Source organism: Tyto alba, unplaced genomic scaffold (assembly GCF_018691265.1).
Source record: "Tyto alba isolate M040663 unplaced genomic scaffold, T.alba_DEE_v4.0 Super-Scaffold_14, whole genome shotgun sequence".
NCBI classification, from domain to species: Eukaryota; Metazoa; Chordata; class Aves; order Strigiformes; family Tytonidae; genus Tyto; species Tyto alba.
The window spans coordinates 56059794-56076084 of record NW_024881276.1 but is presented as its reverse complement, the minus strand read 5'-3'; the positions used below and the strand labels follow the sequence as shown (position 1 = coordinate 56076084).

General features: G+C 45.3%; 1 protein-coding gene across 1 annotated transcript in view; it reads left to right on the top strand.

Annotated features, from left to right (window-relative positions):
- Positions 1–16291, top strand: part of ARHGAP31 (Rho GTPase activating protein 31) — a 62587-nt gene that overhangs the window by 21020 nt on the left and 25276 nt on the right. The window contains exon 2 of the mRNA XM_033005149.2: positions 15880–15982. Coding sequence (XP_032861040.2) covers positions 15880–15982 — 103 coding nt within the window. The remainder of the gene's footprint in view (positions 1–15879; positions 15983–16291) is intronic.

Here is a 16291-nt window from a genome sequence, read left to right as displayed (position 1 = left end):
GGCAGCATTGGCAGCTGCTGGTTTGGAACAAACAGCCTGCGTGTCCCTGTGCGAGTCAGGGCAGCTGGAGGTGGATTTGTTTTCTGTTGATTTCATGGCAATGTGGCTGTTTCAGGCCACTGCCTTGGTGTGAGGAACAACAACATCCTAGAGGAGACACCCAGTGAATTGCTGACTGCTCCACAGCTACCCAATCTGCATGCCCAGCGTGGGAAGCGGTCAGACCACCCTGACGGCATCAACAAAGCCATCATGCTTGCTGACATTTCAAGGGAACGGAGAAGGGAACAAAAGCTGAGAATAAAAGCTAGGAACAAAAGTCTTTGATCCAGTTTAGAGCTGCAGTTGGAAGATATGGGCCTGAATCGCAAATGCCAGATCCAAGTGCCTTTTTTGCTGGGAAGGGATTTTAAACCTTGGTCCAGGTCCCAAAGGTGGGGCTTGAATTTGGTCTCCATGGGAAGAAAATTATGCTGAAAACTAAGTGCCTTGTGAAATGAAAATGAAAGATAAAGGAAGGAAGCCAATGGGTAGCTGAGGAGATGGAAGAAGTCAAAAGACAAGGAATACAAGAAGTTTGATATAACTGATCTGTGAACGGACAGGACATCTTTTCCAGTGAATTCAGGCCACCCCTCCCACCCCCCACCAACCTCTCTTCCCTGAAATGATCAGAAATAAAGCAGTTTCTCCCCAGATGGCCTCTGGGTAGCTTCTTGCCATTATTGTGGTATTCAGTTATGAGAGAAACATTCAAAAGGAAAAAAAAAAAAGAAAATAATTAGAAGTGAGACCAAGCCACAAAGTGTGGATCCAGTTCCAAACATTCCCAGGCATAGGGGTACTGAAGTCTAGTCTTTTGGTACAAGGCTGACTTTTAGGACAACCAACCCAAAATGTTGCTTCAAGAATCTGATCGGCAATCTCTGACTCAAATCTCCTTCTGAGGTTTTAGTCTGTGTGTCCGGATTTTGGCTGGAAGTTTGGGTAGGGAGGATCTTTCTGGTTTGGTAGAAGCTTGGAAAGAATTGAGCCTCTCCCAGAAAAAAAAACATCTGTGTGAGATTCTCAACTTGACTTTCTGGGTCAGTGATTCTGATAACCCAGTTGCAATCTCTGCCTGCTTTATCAACTTCTGAACTCTTGAAAGTAAGTTTCTGTTTACCAGCAGTTCAGATACAAGAAAGCTGGCCGTGTGGTTTAGTTACAGAGCGGGAATCAGAGCTCTAACCTTAGCTCTTCCACTAACTCACTGCATGACCTCAGGCTGACAACTCATTTCTGTTTCTCATTTTTTGCACCTATGGGATGAGAACGATACTTATCCTCTGTTAATTGATGACTCCTTGCCAAGGGGTTAGATTTTTGCTGATGGAAGCGAAGAATATTCTGTGAGACTGTGCTGGGGTTTTATCCTCACAATGGGGGACGTGAGATACAAGCGGGATTTCAAATGAGGGTTTTTTGTATCCTGAGGGTTGAAAAGCAAATCCTAAGACACTTGCCTCCTTTTTCTCTCATTCATTGTTGAGAAACACACACAATATTCTGGGCTTCAGCTTGTAGGGAACAGTGCTGCTGTTCTCAGAAGTGTACAGAGATAAGCAAACACTAGCCAGTCATTGATGATATCACTTGATAGCCATTAGAGCTGATTCCTGTTTTGCACTGTGCTCCATCTTCCCCTACCACAAGACTTCCTTTCATCTGGAATTGGAATAAAAAAAAGTAGAAACTTCCCCTAAATAAAAATTCTCCAAAAGGTGATATTACATTGAAAATAATGACGTGGAAGTGAACATATTTCACCTTCTAGAAACAATATATTTGAGCGTTTCTTTGGTTGAAAAGTCAAACTGAATCCCTGTGTTCTGGTGAAACATTTTGATTCTGTGAAATGCTCACTTTCCCACTGGAAAATCATTCTGCTGGAAGATTTTCAAGTAGCCTTTCTTCCCGCATGCTTTAGTATCCAATTTAAACTCCAGCTGCTGGTTGCGGTTGTCCCTTGTCGTAGGGAGTGCTGGCACTATATACTTTCCTTTATAATTAACACAGCAAGCTCTTCCAGGGGATCTCACTGTGGCTTAAAAGGCATTGCCTGATAACGACATGGGAAGGCCAGAAACATTGTTTTGTCTTTGTCACAGCGATGGGTGCAGGACTGTTCCCTTCAGAGTAATCTCCTGACTAATTTTAAATATCCAGGCAGCGTGGCTCCCATCCCCTCCCTTGAGAAGGCAGTTGTACATGATGCTATGTCTCACTCTCAGGACGTTTTCCCTACTATTCACCCTAAATTTCCCCTCATAATTTCATTCAGCCACTCCTAGTTACAACCTTGATCAACAAACCCTTTCTCTCAGTGGTATTTGCACCCCGTGCAGACCTCTACTCCACGCTTTAGTTTCTCTCCTGATAATTTGGGCCAGCTGTGCCTATTTACGGCCGCCACTTTGTTCTTCTTTGCAAGTCAGTCCCTGTAGATCATTAGAATTTCTGCTCCTTTTCTCTTCCTCCTCCCCATAAGCAGCATGGTATCCTGTTTTCCTTGTAACTGTAGCTGTGCTACAGGGCTACAAGATTCAAGGATTTTTCCATTAATAATCCCCCACGCCCTTTTCCTGGTCAGTACATTGCTTAAGAGGGATTGAGGTAATTCATTCACGAATACCAAGCCGAACTAAAAGAGGGAAAGCGCGATGGAAAAATGTGAGCTCGGTGGAGCCTGTCCCTCTTGCACACTCCTTCGTCAAAGTGCAGTTTTGCTCCCGGAGCAGCCTTGTAAACGGGGTGCCATCCTGCAAAGTGCTCACCGGCTTTAAGCTGGTGCTGCTGGCTGATAGGCACCTGCCAGAAAAGCCACTGTGTAGGCTGGAGCTCCCTAAAAAGGATAGGAGGGTCTCCTCTCCCGCCCCCCTGTCCCCATGTGCCAGGAGCAGCCCAGCTCCAGCTGGGTTTGGCCATGCAGGCTGCATCTTCTGCGGCAGGGAACGCTTGCGTAAAGGTCAGCGCTGCGAATTTCAGCAGCCCCGGCCAACTTCTGCTGGGAGAACGTAGGTGGGCTTTTCTCTTTTGCATCTTACACCCGTGCCAGCCGTCAAGATTTCGCAATCGCACCTTGAGTAAGGGTTTTTTTTTGTGAAGAAAACTAAGGCCCAGTTCACTCTCTTGCAACTCCGCCGGCTCTGCCAGATTTGGGGCCACATCTGCTGCTGGCTACAGTTGCATAAAGCTGGAGTAATTTTGTCAGCCTCTGTGGCAATTTATGCCCAGAGATTGAACGTGTAACCCTTTGCTTAGTTCCTCCAGTGACACGGGAAGGGGACCAGGCAACATATAGGAAAAGAAAGGGAAAATCACCTTATAACAATATATTTTTGAAATACACATGAAACTCGTCCCAGAGGACCGTTAGGGGCAGTAGTTGAGACTCTAAGAGACAGGTCCTGTTCTGGTTATTGCTAAGGACCCCTTAGTAAACCCTCTCCCCACCCCACCTGTCTGGCCATAGTTTTAGATGTGGTATAGAAAATGCTGGAGGACTCTGTTTCCCCAGTCATGGGAAACCTCTGCTTGCAGGGGAACACGTCCTAACGCAAGCCAGCTCCTTGCCCTGCGTGGGAGGCCGTGGCCAAAACGCTTCGGAGGGCAGGCAACGCTCTCGCCACGGCTGGCTGTGCTCCTTGTGCTCTGCCCTGTCGTGTGTCCTCACCACGACGGAGCCTGCCCTCACACGTTCCTGGGCTGCTTCTTACACTGTGCAGCAAAGCGATAACCTCCCGGTGGGAGCTCGGACAAGCCCATCAGCTTCTCTAATGGGACAAATACAAACCTTGAATGCCATGGACCAGGGGAAGTCCGAAATGGTGTCTGGTCAGGTTTTTCCTTCTCTGCTGGGGCAATGGCTCATGCAGTGGCAGTCTGCGGAGCTGAAGTGCTTCGGCTCAGTGTAAGCCGTGTTCTTCAATAGGAGTCCAGTTTCTTCACTGTTGATGAAACAGTGCTGGCAGCGATAGAGATTCATAAGAATAAAAATGAGGGCAGTGGTCTGGTGTAAAGGTCTTGGCATCTCCCACAGCTTATGACAGCACCACTGGAGCACGGGGGCCATGGCTGTAGCTTTTCTTTTGTGAGCTTACATTCCTTAGCAGTGGGAAATCGGCAGCTGTAATTAGTCTCTGATGTTCTCTGCTAATAAGTGATTTCTCTGGTACTTGCAAATACCAGCATCCCTGAGACATAGCTCTATTGTTTTGACCTCTTATCTCTTCTCTCTCCTCCTCATTGAGAGGGGCCCCAGATGTTCTTCAACACTGCCAGGGGAAAAAAAAAAAACATCCACCCCTGCTCCTCCCCATTATATCCCTGTCTCCACTAACTTTTTTTCCATGCCCCCCCCTCAGCTGCTGTGTAGGAAAATGGCTCCTGCTAGTCCTCATGGAAAAGGACACAGATGCCGGCAGGAAGCCCATTTGCTTTGGGAGGAAGAGGGGCCTGACATCAACAGGAAACGCCGTGCGGCGGAGCTGCTCTTGCCTCCAAGAGAGAAGGGCCTTGAAAACAATGTCAGCTTGTGGTTTAGGACTGGCCGGCAGGAAACGCATGCACGCTGGTGTTTGCAGTGCAGAGGAAATGATAAGCACTACCTGGCCTGACTTGGAGCAGAGATAGCGCTGTGAAAAAAAAAAAAAAAAAAAAAAAAAAAAAAGAAGGAGCCGGGGGAAAGGTTGTTTTTCTTCACACTGGTTTGGAGCCTGTCTTTTGCCAAATGGAAAACAAAATAAAGAGCAAAATATGGAATATATCAGGAATCCGTTGGGGGGCTTGGAAACTGAGGCGCGCAAATGCAAAGTGGCTAGATTTACTACTTCAGTAACAGCTGGATGCTGCTTTTTTTTCCATTGTTAGCACTGAGAATGACCCTCAGCTTGATAACCCCTGGCACGCATGTTTATTGAGATGAAGGGAGGGAGAGGCTTGTATCTCATGTGGAACTGGGGGGGATTTTCTGTGGGGGAGAAAAGTCACGGGGACAGTTGCTCCCGCTGGGGGCAGGAGGGCCTTGGGAATACAAGCAAGAGTAGCCTATAGATGTATATCTCTCCTGACTTGTCCCTACTAGCTGAGGGGATAGAAACCTATTTGGGGAATAAGAAGATGCCATCATGCTGTAATATTTTATTCAGCTTTGGGTTTTTTTCTGCTTTCATTAGGTCCTGTAAAAGCCATATCACGCCTCCTTTCATGACCGACCTTCTGACAGAACTCATTTCTGTTTCTGATACCCTTAACCCCTCTGGTAGGCAGCTGCAGAGGTACAGTCCCTGCAGGTCAGCCTTGGAGAAACCATGACGTATACTCTGGGTGCATCTCAGTAGTTATGTGCTGACATCCTGGGGTGGAGGTAGACACAAACAGCATGGCAGGAAATATTTTCTTCTAAACAATCCCAGCCCAGCATCAGCCTCTAGAAGGCTGGGAGGCTGTGTAACACCATCTGCAAATGCTGTTCTGCCTCCTCTGCTGTCCTTGATGATACTTGCAGGCTTTGGAGAGTGAGCGAGCTGCCCTCTTGCAACATATGCGAAGTGCTGATCTGCCACGAGGCTGGCAGATGGAGCAATGCTGTATTCCCTGTTGGTTTTGAAGGAAGCCCTGAAGGTGCAACACCACATCCAGATGTTGGGGCCAGGCTGCTCAGCAGCTTCTTTTAGAGCTCTTTACCCTTCCTGGTGTATGGAAAGGAAAATACAGTCCCTGCAATCAAGGATGTAAGGTACACTTTAGAGGATTGCATCCTCTGGATGTGAAAAGGTGTAGCCAAAACGACCCATATCCCATGGGCTACCCTTCTTAACTAAGATACTGAGTGAAACCAATCCACTGAGACTGGGTCCGGACTTACTGATGTAGAAATCCATGCATGCTTGAGGAATCTGCCCCCAGACCAACAGCTTTCCTTGGCTGAGAGTAAGTACTTGACCCAGAGAGGCCTTCAGCACAGTAGCAACACACAGGGCAACGCACTAGGCTAAATGCACTTTGCCTGGGACAGGGAAGCATGGAAAATGTCTGTGGCAATGGCTTATTCTCTGGCTGGCTGAGCAAGCTTCAACAAGCAAGAGCACCAGCATGTAGTGATGTATCCCCCAGACCTATGACACCAGCCTAGAAAGACTTTTGACTCTGTAAACACCACCTTTAGGCATTAGGCTTTGATTGACACCTTATTTTAAAAAAGCTTTTTCTTTAGGAAGAATTTCCTGGCAATTCATGTGAACCCTCTCACACACACATATATAAATACATAAAGGAAAATAGTTGTATATGTAAAAATACATGCACATATGTTTTTGTATGCACACACATATACATGCTGATATATACATAGATATGCATTTATTTATGTATAGAGGTATGTGTGTCTGACCAGGTGCTGCTTCTGTCAGAATTTTCTTCATGCCGCTCGAACACAGGAACTGAGTCCACAGGCTGCGGTGATTTTATGCCCTGGGCATTACTTAGGATGGATAGAACAGCACCTCATTTCACCAGACAAACATCAGCAATCTGACTCACCCTCAGCTTAATCCTCTTCAAATAAAGACTGACCTGTTTTCAGCCTCCTCTGAGCAGGGCTGGGAGAAGCATTTCTAGGTGATCTTCCACTGCCAGCAGCAGTCTTAATTCTCCGCTCTGTGTTGAACCTCACACCAACATTTTATGCTCCTGTAAAGCTGGTGAAAATGCTTCTATCATTTCTACACCTCGTTTGTTAGTATTTGCATGCCATGGTAAGAGGTAAGAGAGAGTAGAACAAACAGATTTTTTTTTTTCTCTTGTGGAAAATACTGCTAAATTCAATGGGATTTTTTGTATGAGTGCAGTTCTTTGGGTCAGGCCCAGATAGCCTTGCAATGAAAACACTCAGTCTAAATATATGCTCAGCAACTGAGCAAAGATGGAATGGATTTTGTGCTGCTTGGCTCCAAACTATAATGACTGATCATTACTAGTGCTTTTGCATGTTTGTTTTCAATCAGATTGACATCATAAAGCCTTATTTACTTTTTCTCAAAAGTCTGTTTTCATTTGCCTTTCACTTCTCATTTGCAGCCTTTATGGGTTTGTATTTAGGCTCCTCATCTGTCTGTCTCTGATATATAATGATCCTCAGCAATTTTCCGTGCTCTTTGCCCTAAGTTGTTGACTATCCGTAAAACAGCCCATTTGGAATAACCTCTGGAAATTGCTGTATCCACTCTTCACTAAGAGAGCCCTAGAGGCAAGATCAGTGAGAGGCCCGAGTGAAAGAACATTGCTGCATAATCCAGTGTCAGTCTGCATCAGTCCATCAGTGTGACAGAGGGCAAAATACAAAGAAAAGATATAAATATGTGCTGTGAGATTCAGCCATACCGTTTTTTCATCCATATGAGAGCTTGGTCCAGGACCAGGTCCAGGACCAGTTGCTTCGTACCTTGCTACCAAACATAAACCTGGGCTCTCATTGGAGTGGTTGGTCCATGCTTTCCCTTTCACACTCCTGAGCTCATAGGCACTGCCATGCTGCATTAGCTGGCACAGCTGGACGTGTACTTTAAAGCTTGGGAATGCCTGTCATATATGCTTGCAAATGACTCACTGTGCAGCAAGCATGGAAGGAACACCACGAGTGCTGATGGACCTCCAGCCTATCCTTGCACGTCCAAAGGGACAACAGAAATTTCCTGGGAAAGAACGGCAGAGAGAACTGCAGAGCAGCCCACTGTGCTGGAGCACCACAGTTCATGAGACAACTGCCCAGCTCCTCGCTTCACTCTGTCTCTTGACCAGCAGAATAACAGCAGCATTATTATTCCTAAAGCTTCCATTTATTTGGGAATTGGTTGCTTTGTCACCAGCCTATCATCACTATGAAAGTGGACTAAGGATCTGTCTAACAGTGAGATAGCATGACAGAACTGCACAGAAACTACAGACAAATTCTATATCCCGTGGAGATTGCTATAGATTTCAGTGTATGGAGGTGGTGGCTGTGAAAGGCACAGTACAAAGGACTTCAAAACTCTTTAACTAGTAGCTGGTATTTTTCAGGTGCACATCAAGATCTAAGCACCCGGAATTTCTTTCTAACAGACCCAGAAGGCTTCCTTATAAAGAGAAATCCCTATTGCCTAGCACACCAAAGTCCAAGTCAAAAGGAATAAGGAATAAATTAACACTGACAGTCAGATAGGGACTGTGTGTTGGTCCCCTTGAATTACCTTTCTCCAGATTCTGGGATCCTAAGAATCCCATGTAAGAGTTCCCGTGTGCCAAGGGCAATGTTGATTTCTACACTCTTTTTACAGTCAAGTAATGGGTGTAGTGGCTTACAAGTCACCTCTAGAGTAATTCTGGGACTGTAAGAAACTGAGAAACTGTGTCATCTAGCAGGCTCAGGTAAAAGATAGAGACTGTGCACTGTTTGTTTTCTAACTTGCTTCTGAAGCCCTAGTAAATGAAAACATATAGGTTAAAATTGGTTGAGAGGAGGAAAGAACTTATGAAGTCTATATATTTTCCTTGCTTTGTTGCCAGCAGTTAAGTAGGTTAGCATGGCTTACATTTGTGTCTATGCTACAGAAGAGAGTGGAGTAAGGAAGGAAAATACTATACAGTGTGACACCTGCAATCCTTCAGCTTGTTTATTGATCTGGATGAAAGACAGCAGGCACTCAAGAGACTTCAAATGGAGCCTCCATCACCGCTGTCCATCCCAGCACTCATCTCTCACCTGCCCTCTTCCCTTGCAGGCTCATCTGCCCTTTCCCTGCTCCTTGCGCTGCAGCATCGGCGTTGCCCCACTCACTCCTGTGCTCCATCAGTGCTGATGCAGCCTTTGGATTTGGTAGTGGTTTTAGCGTGTGTCATCAGAAATGAGGTTAATGGCAGGATTCCTGACTCACAGCCTGCTTACCCTCATAGTATTTTGGCACTTACCAAAACGAACGTCAATTCATTATATGCAACTTCAAAACTATTCTCATCTTTTCTATACTTATACCTGAGTCCCTTTTCTGACACAGCATAAATTGTTCTGTTACTCCTACCTCCAGAATTAATTGCCCCAATTGCTTGCGCTGTAGTAAACAAAACACTGTACAATGTCTACCCTGATCTGCTGTAAATCACAGTTCTTAGGATTCAGATGGCTAGCTGAGGATGTGCACAGCTCATTGACCTGCTCTTCAGAACATAAGCAACAACCGTTTTCTGAGGTGGCTGTACCACAGAGTCATAAAAGTTAGGAGTGGAGATATCCTGTTCGGTTATCTGGTCTTTTTTTTTTTTTTTTTTTCAGGAAACCCACAGCAGGATGTTTTCCTAACAAAACTATTACAGTATTTAGTACAACCTCTTTTCAAAAGTGCCTGCATGACAGAATTTTCCAGCTATGTCAAGGTACTAGTCACGTTTCAGGGGGGCATGGTGACCGCTGGGGTTGAGAGTCAGCATTCAACGTCTGCTTGTGCCGTGCTGTCTCCTTGGTTTTCTCTGATGTGTGCTGTCAATGAGCTGGCCAGGTCTGCTGCAGGCTCTTTGATTTCAGCCTGGAACATCACAGCTGTCAGATCTACTTGGGAAAATCAGGTGTTCTTACACGCCTTATTTAGATACGTGAGGTGTAAGCTGGGTATAAAATCAGTGGGAAAATTCCCCTCGATAATGATGCCATTGAATTAATTCAAACTCGCACTGGGCCTACAGGCTGTGTTGAAAAGTATTTGCTTGAAATCATTGTGCCACATCCTGAACAGTGCTCAGCATTTCCACTTCCCGCCCCGGCTGTGGAGGGTAATGGCTCACAGCATCTGACAGATTCGAGATCCATTTTTCCTACGTCTTTGCCCACCAGAATCGCAACTGTGTTCAGGACGGTGCTTTCATCACAGGGAACGGCACTGTTGTGCTAACCTTCATGACATTGCAGAGACGTTTCCCACAGAAGTAGGGGGAAAAAAAAATGGAATGTGTGACTTATATGGTGATTCAGTTGTGCTGTCCATGCAGACAGGATCACCTTGGCGCCAGCTATTCATCTTTTTTTAACAGTGTTTATGGCAGTTAAGGCGGAAGAGGTGAGGAGGACTCTAACAAGTTGATTTGTTTTTAAGCCCGTTTGGTGTTGTTTAGCTATCTCATGCTATTCAAACACAGGTGTGTGTGTGTACATGGTGGGGGTTGTGGTAGCTCAGTGCTAACAGCCAAACTAAACACTGGAATTTGATGGTGAGACAGTTTATTTTTTGTTCTTCTGTAAAATTAATTTAGTGCTGGTGAAAAGTATGCATAGACATCCTGGAGACTGAAGCCCTCTGTTTGTCCTCGTAGCAGTTACGTCCAGACAGGACAAACCCTCCCCTTCTCCAGCACTGCCAACTTCATCCCTGAGCAGGAGAGATCCTCTGCAGTGATTTTGGATGATCCAGTCCCTTCCATCCCTGGCCACCGCTGAAAAGGAGACAGTGGAAGGCAAAGGAGGTGATACCTGGGGGCAAGCCAGGATTTATCTTTAGCTGCCGCGGGTTAGGGCTATGCACTGGGAGGCAAACTGGAATCGTGACTGCCATGCTGGACCAGGGCTCGGATGACCTGCAGGGAGGAAAGCACAGTTAAGTCTACTCTGGAATCTGTTTCTCAGCCAACCTTACGCCCAGTAAAAATCAGAAAAGATCAGCAAAAAAAAAAAAAAAAAAAAAAAGGAATCTAGTGAATCAGCATTAAAGCTCGTGATTTAAAGTATGAAGCATCAGGAAATGCAGACAAATGTCACATTAGAGATATTCACTCCAAAGTATGTTGCCATTTATACAATGCTGTTCCTTTCCTGCGATTAGGAAGCCAAGTTAATATATTAGTATGTTCTAAAATGTGTACTGTTTTGTTATTTTTGTTTGTACAAAATAACAACTCTTGTTTAGTACAGACTGAAGCACTTATTTTTTAGAGGAAATATTTCCTAATTTAGTCCTTTAAATTGAAACAGGAGACTTTTGACCTTTATTGTCATGCTATTGACATATCATGATAGGAAGCATACACTGCTATTGAGAGCAATGGAAGACAATTTAAAAAATTACTACTACGTAACAAAACCAAAATGGTAAAATAAAATTGCCCACAACTTCTTTTTAAGGTGCAGGATTCATTTTTGGGAGAAATTTAAAAAAGCCAAACAAACTATTTCCTGCAAGTCAAACATCAATAAGTTGGTGTTTCAGGTGAAAAGTCTGCATTTGTCCTCCTGAACTAAAATTAAAATAAAATTAGAGAGGACACGAAACCTCCCCCATGTGGCATAAACCAACCACTAAGGAGGACCTGAGTAGCTCTGTCACTGATTTTTGTCCTCGCAAGGATCCTTCTGAGAGAACAACAGAAGGATGAGGACAAAAATGAAGCCAGCTGCTATTCAGTCCAGTTCAGTATAGTCTACCCTGAAGACATGACCCAGTCCAGGTTAGCTAAATTCAAGCACAGTCTTACTGGACAGTATTCACACTGACTGGTTAGGGTGGCTGACATAGTAACCTCCTCCCTAGGGTCCTTCTTTAGCCCATGGAGACTAAGAGTTTCGTCTAGAAGACGGCATTGAAGGCCACAGGGCATTGCCTGCATCTCCAGCTGGATGAGGGTCTTTCTCACTCTTTGCTGGCTTTGGTGGGAGGCCAGGGGGCCATCCTCCCACCAGTTGCTAGATGGGGTGCCTCCCTCTCTTCCTAGTGTCCCCTCCTACTTGGACTGCTTGGTGATTTAGTTATGTGCATGCTTAAAGGTCTCCCCAACTTTGGTACAAAATGCTCAACCTTGTGCCAGAAGAAGCCTCTGTCAGACAGGCAAAGAGTGAGCACCTTGCTCACCGGTGGGGAGGTTTGGTGACTGGTAGCACCATGGCTGGGAAGGGACAGGAGGAGGGAGGGCCCATCCCATCCCAGCAGTGCTGGGAGGTGGGAGGCACTGGAAGCTGGAGGGATCGGAAGGGGAGAGAGGTGTGATACCTGACCTAGCAGGAGTAGCACATGTGTGTAAAGGAGGTGGTACGAGCTGTGGTCATGGAAAAGACCCTGGTGAAGGTGAATATCCGCATACACTGAGCTCAGAGGTAATATCCAGTGAGAGTGGAACAAGTTACTGCGACTGCCCTTTTGGTTTATTTTTGTCTAGGGGAAGAAGTATTGTCTTTTGTGTGCAGTATGTTTATAACTCAATTTCCCTTCTGACTGTTGCCTTGCTCCATGCTCTCTTCTCCTCCTCCATCTGGTTTCTATTGTAGTTTTAAATGAGGACAGTTTGGCTGTCTGGCAGAACAAGCGGGGTCTGTGTGACACCAGCTGCCTCTTCCAACTTCTAAGCCTCCAGCACAGTTTTAATTATAGAAGTGTCAAGATTGGACACCCCGCCACCCCACCCCTTTCCATGCCTGCACACACATGCACAGCCCCTGTGACAAATCCCCATCCCCATCCAATCTTCCTTCGGGAGAGACCCAGCCAACATAGAGTCCTGTTGTAAAGCATATGCTAGAATCTACCTCCCCGCACTCAGGGACGATCGAAGCTTTTGTTTTGGTTCATCAGGAGCCATGTCTGAAATAACCAAACCACGTCAGAAACTCCTGGAAGTGGGAGGGAGCTGCTCACTGCCACTCTAACCTTACCTCCCCCAAGTGACCGAAAGACTCAGCTCTGTAGGAGATCAGAGCCGCTCAGGAATTTCAGAGCTTCAGCTTCTGCTCAAAGAAAACATTTATTGTGCTCCAGTTTCATACAAGTGCTGCATTTAGGGGCTTGCTTTGCAGGAAGCCAATGCAGTCCCTTCACCTCTAGGGATCTGAGGTCAAAGTCTGTAATTTTTGGTTGCAAGTGAAATGTATCCTATGTGGGATTTTTTTTTTTTTTTTTTTGACGTCACAAAACTGCCACTCATTTTGACATAACTGGCTGTTTCTCTTCATAAGAGCCGAAGATCTGGTGTGGCAGAAAATCATGTACATGATGTACAAGGGCACTGGCAGAGGTATGCGGGAAGCCCAGGGCTGAAAAAGCAGGGAAGACTTCAGGGCTGGAGTAAGCGGTACTGGCAGAGCTCCCATGCATATTGTCAGTCTGCAGTCTATAGGTTGTCTCTGCTGTGGAGTCTTCACCTACTTTTAAAAATGAGTTGAATTTTATACATTTGCTACAGATTATTCCCCTCAGGCCCCTTTTTTTCTTACCAGTCTTCAACAGATGGATCTAGCCTTCTCTGGTTTGTGTATAAGAGGTTTGCTTACCCGCCTGAGGCATCTTGACCTAATTTATCCCAAGTAAACTTAAAACTCAGCAAAAAAATAGTGTGATTTATTAGATCTCACTTTCAAGAGGTCAAATTAGTCACAACAAATGTTAGTATATGCATTTTTAGTTGGTGTGCTTATTCTTAACACCAAAGTTTTAAAAATTATCTAATAAAGGGGGCTGTAGGCATGGACCCCATTTTTTGTGGCATCTAGGCACCATCATGAAGTTTGTCTATATGAAAGACTATTTAATTTTTAAACAGACCTGGTCATATGGCTGTCCTGATGAAATAGGTTTTCTGTTCAATTCTTCTTTTTCCAGGTAACAGGAAGTGGTTCATCCATTCTCCCACCCAAATAGATCTGAAGTGAACATGGATATGCCTAGCTTTCATTTTTGCTGTTTACATTAGATTTATTCCCAGAAACCCCTACCAAGAAGAAAATCTTAATATGCCACGTATGCAATAGCTCCCGCCGTAAAGATGATACAGCCTGACCAGCTAGAAATGAAGAGGCCTGAAGTCATTTGTCTTTCCCCCCTTTTTTTTTTTTTTATTTCTAGCATGCTCATCATCATATGATCTGAGTTCCCTACTGCAGTTACAGATAATCAGGTCTTAGAGACAGGAAGGTCCTCTTTCTTCGTATATCACTTGGGCTTTTCTTGGCAGTATTTTAAGGAAATTTTGTACTTTTCTTTTGCTCTGTCTCCTCCCGCATCATCTAGTCCTCTTAGGAAGTAGGTGCTGTAGGCACTGGAAGGAATGGTTTCCATGTTCCTTCTGGAAGGCACTGATGTGCCTTCTCCTCAAATATGCATGAGGAGAGAATCCTATAGCTCTGTAGCCTACAACTGTTCTCTTGGTTTCATGATTTCCCATAAACACTGTAGTAGGTTAGGGCCCCTGCCAGAAACTCCACTGTTAGTCTTAGCCCAACAACTTGAGGCTCTTAAAAATTAGCCCAAGGGCTTAGACTGTGACACAGCATGACTAATGTACCTGCATTATGCGTCCCTGCTCAAAAAACCATGAAGTCAAATTTTCGCTGTTGTTTTGGAGAGGCTCCTTCAACTGAGGAGAATTAGTCCGTTTGGATCATTGAGGCTTCCAAGTAATCACTGGCACTTTGTGTATTCTTGCATTTGGGTTGGCCAGAAGAGAAGGAGCACAGAAGAAGGACGTCTTTACCTCCTTCGGTAAGAGTTGGGAGGCAGAAGGATAGCACTTTCCTGACTGACTGGGCTCAGCAACAGTGTGTCACTGGGGTAGACACCAGCTTGGGAGCCCCCCTCACCAGACCCTCTGCCCCGGGCTGCTTGGGAGGCACAAGTCCACCCATGAGCTGGCTCCAGCCTCGGTAGCACCCGTGAGAAATACAATAATGTACCAGCTGCTTTTTGTTCAGGCTGTCCTTGGAGTGCTGTCTTTGGACGCCGCCTGATAAAGCACATGTTAGTATGTCGTCATGGTCCTGAACTCTGAGCAGAAGAACTCAGGGAAGGTCCAGCCAGAGGCATTATCTCTGTGGTGTTGCAAAGATACAGTAATTGCTATGCCTGGTTTTCCAGTCAAATGGATGGCTTAGTCTGTCTTCTGCCCTACTGCTTTCTGAATGCGCAGTGCAGCAGAGTCAGCGTGACAGCGGGGAACTTTAACTTCTACATTTACTGACTTTTGTGCTTATAGCTATGTGAAGCATTGCATTGAATACACAGTAGTTTCTAGCACCTAATAAGGAAGGGCTCTCTTACTGTTATTGTTATAGCTAGGGTTGTTATAGTACTGGGGACAAGGAGGCTTGGTCTGACCAAGAGGATGAGAGTTTCCTATACCTATATAATGGGGAAAAAATAAACATATGCTTTAGGTCCAGGTCTGGATGTAAATGCTGTGCCTCAGGCTCCTCTCAGCTTTAAGTCTGGTTAAGTCTTTGGCTGGTTGTGTGGCTGGAGTTCTTTTGAAGCCAATGTCAGATTTTGTCAGTGTGCAGATCTAGTCAATATTTGAACTTTATACCCTCTCTGTGGGAGTTTATGAGCACTAAACTGTGGGTATGTAGGCTTATATGGAAGTGCGAATGCTTCTCTGATTTTTATCCAAGCCAATCAGACCTTTTGGCACAATTCAGCAAGGATGGAGCTCTATCTTGGGGAGGGGGGAGGTTTCCAGGACCTCATGCTTTACCTCATGCTTTCAATTAGAAATAAATGCTTCTTTTTCTGGAAAGAAGAAAAAAAAAATAAAAAAATGGAGAGACAGAAACCCTACCTTTCTTCCCACAATGCTTCTGTGACTTCAGGATCAGTCACTGTCATACGTCAATGAGTGTGGCATGGCACAACCGTAGCATAGCCTCACTTTGAAAATTGTCTATGGGCACTTTGTGGGGTTTATTTTTGGCTTGCTCTGTATTTCTCCCATTGCTGTATCCTTCCCTTCAACTGCAGAGAGCGTCTGATGTTGTTTCATGAAACTGTCTCCTCTGGTGACTTGTGGAAGTTCTTGGTGTGTATTCATTGGACATCTTGCCTTGCTTTCCTCTCCTAGTTCCCTACGTGTTGAAGAGCTGTGCGGAGTTCATTGAGACTCATGGCATTGTGGATGGGATCTACCGCCTCTCAGGAGTGACATCCAACATACAAAAGCTGAGGTAAGGGCAATCTGTCCGAGTGCCAGGGGAATTCAGTCATATTGCTCAGTACTTTTTTGCTGTTAGTCCCTCAGGCATAGACTGGGGCCAACAGAGCTCCACTCTGATGCAGAACATAAACTGTCTCTGAAGCTGGTAACAGGGTAATACAGCATTTCAGGGATTAGTCCATGACAAAATAAAAAAAATATCTCCCTCTGCATCTATTAATGGGAAGGACATGGAGGGTCTCAGCACAAATGCTGAGCTGTTCTCTCTCACTTCGAGACAAAGCAATTTCTTTATATCAGTTTGAGGCCCACTCATAGG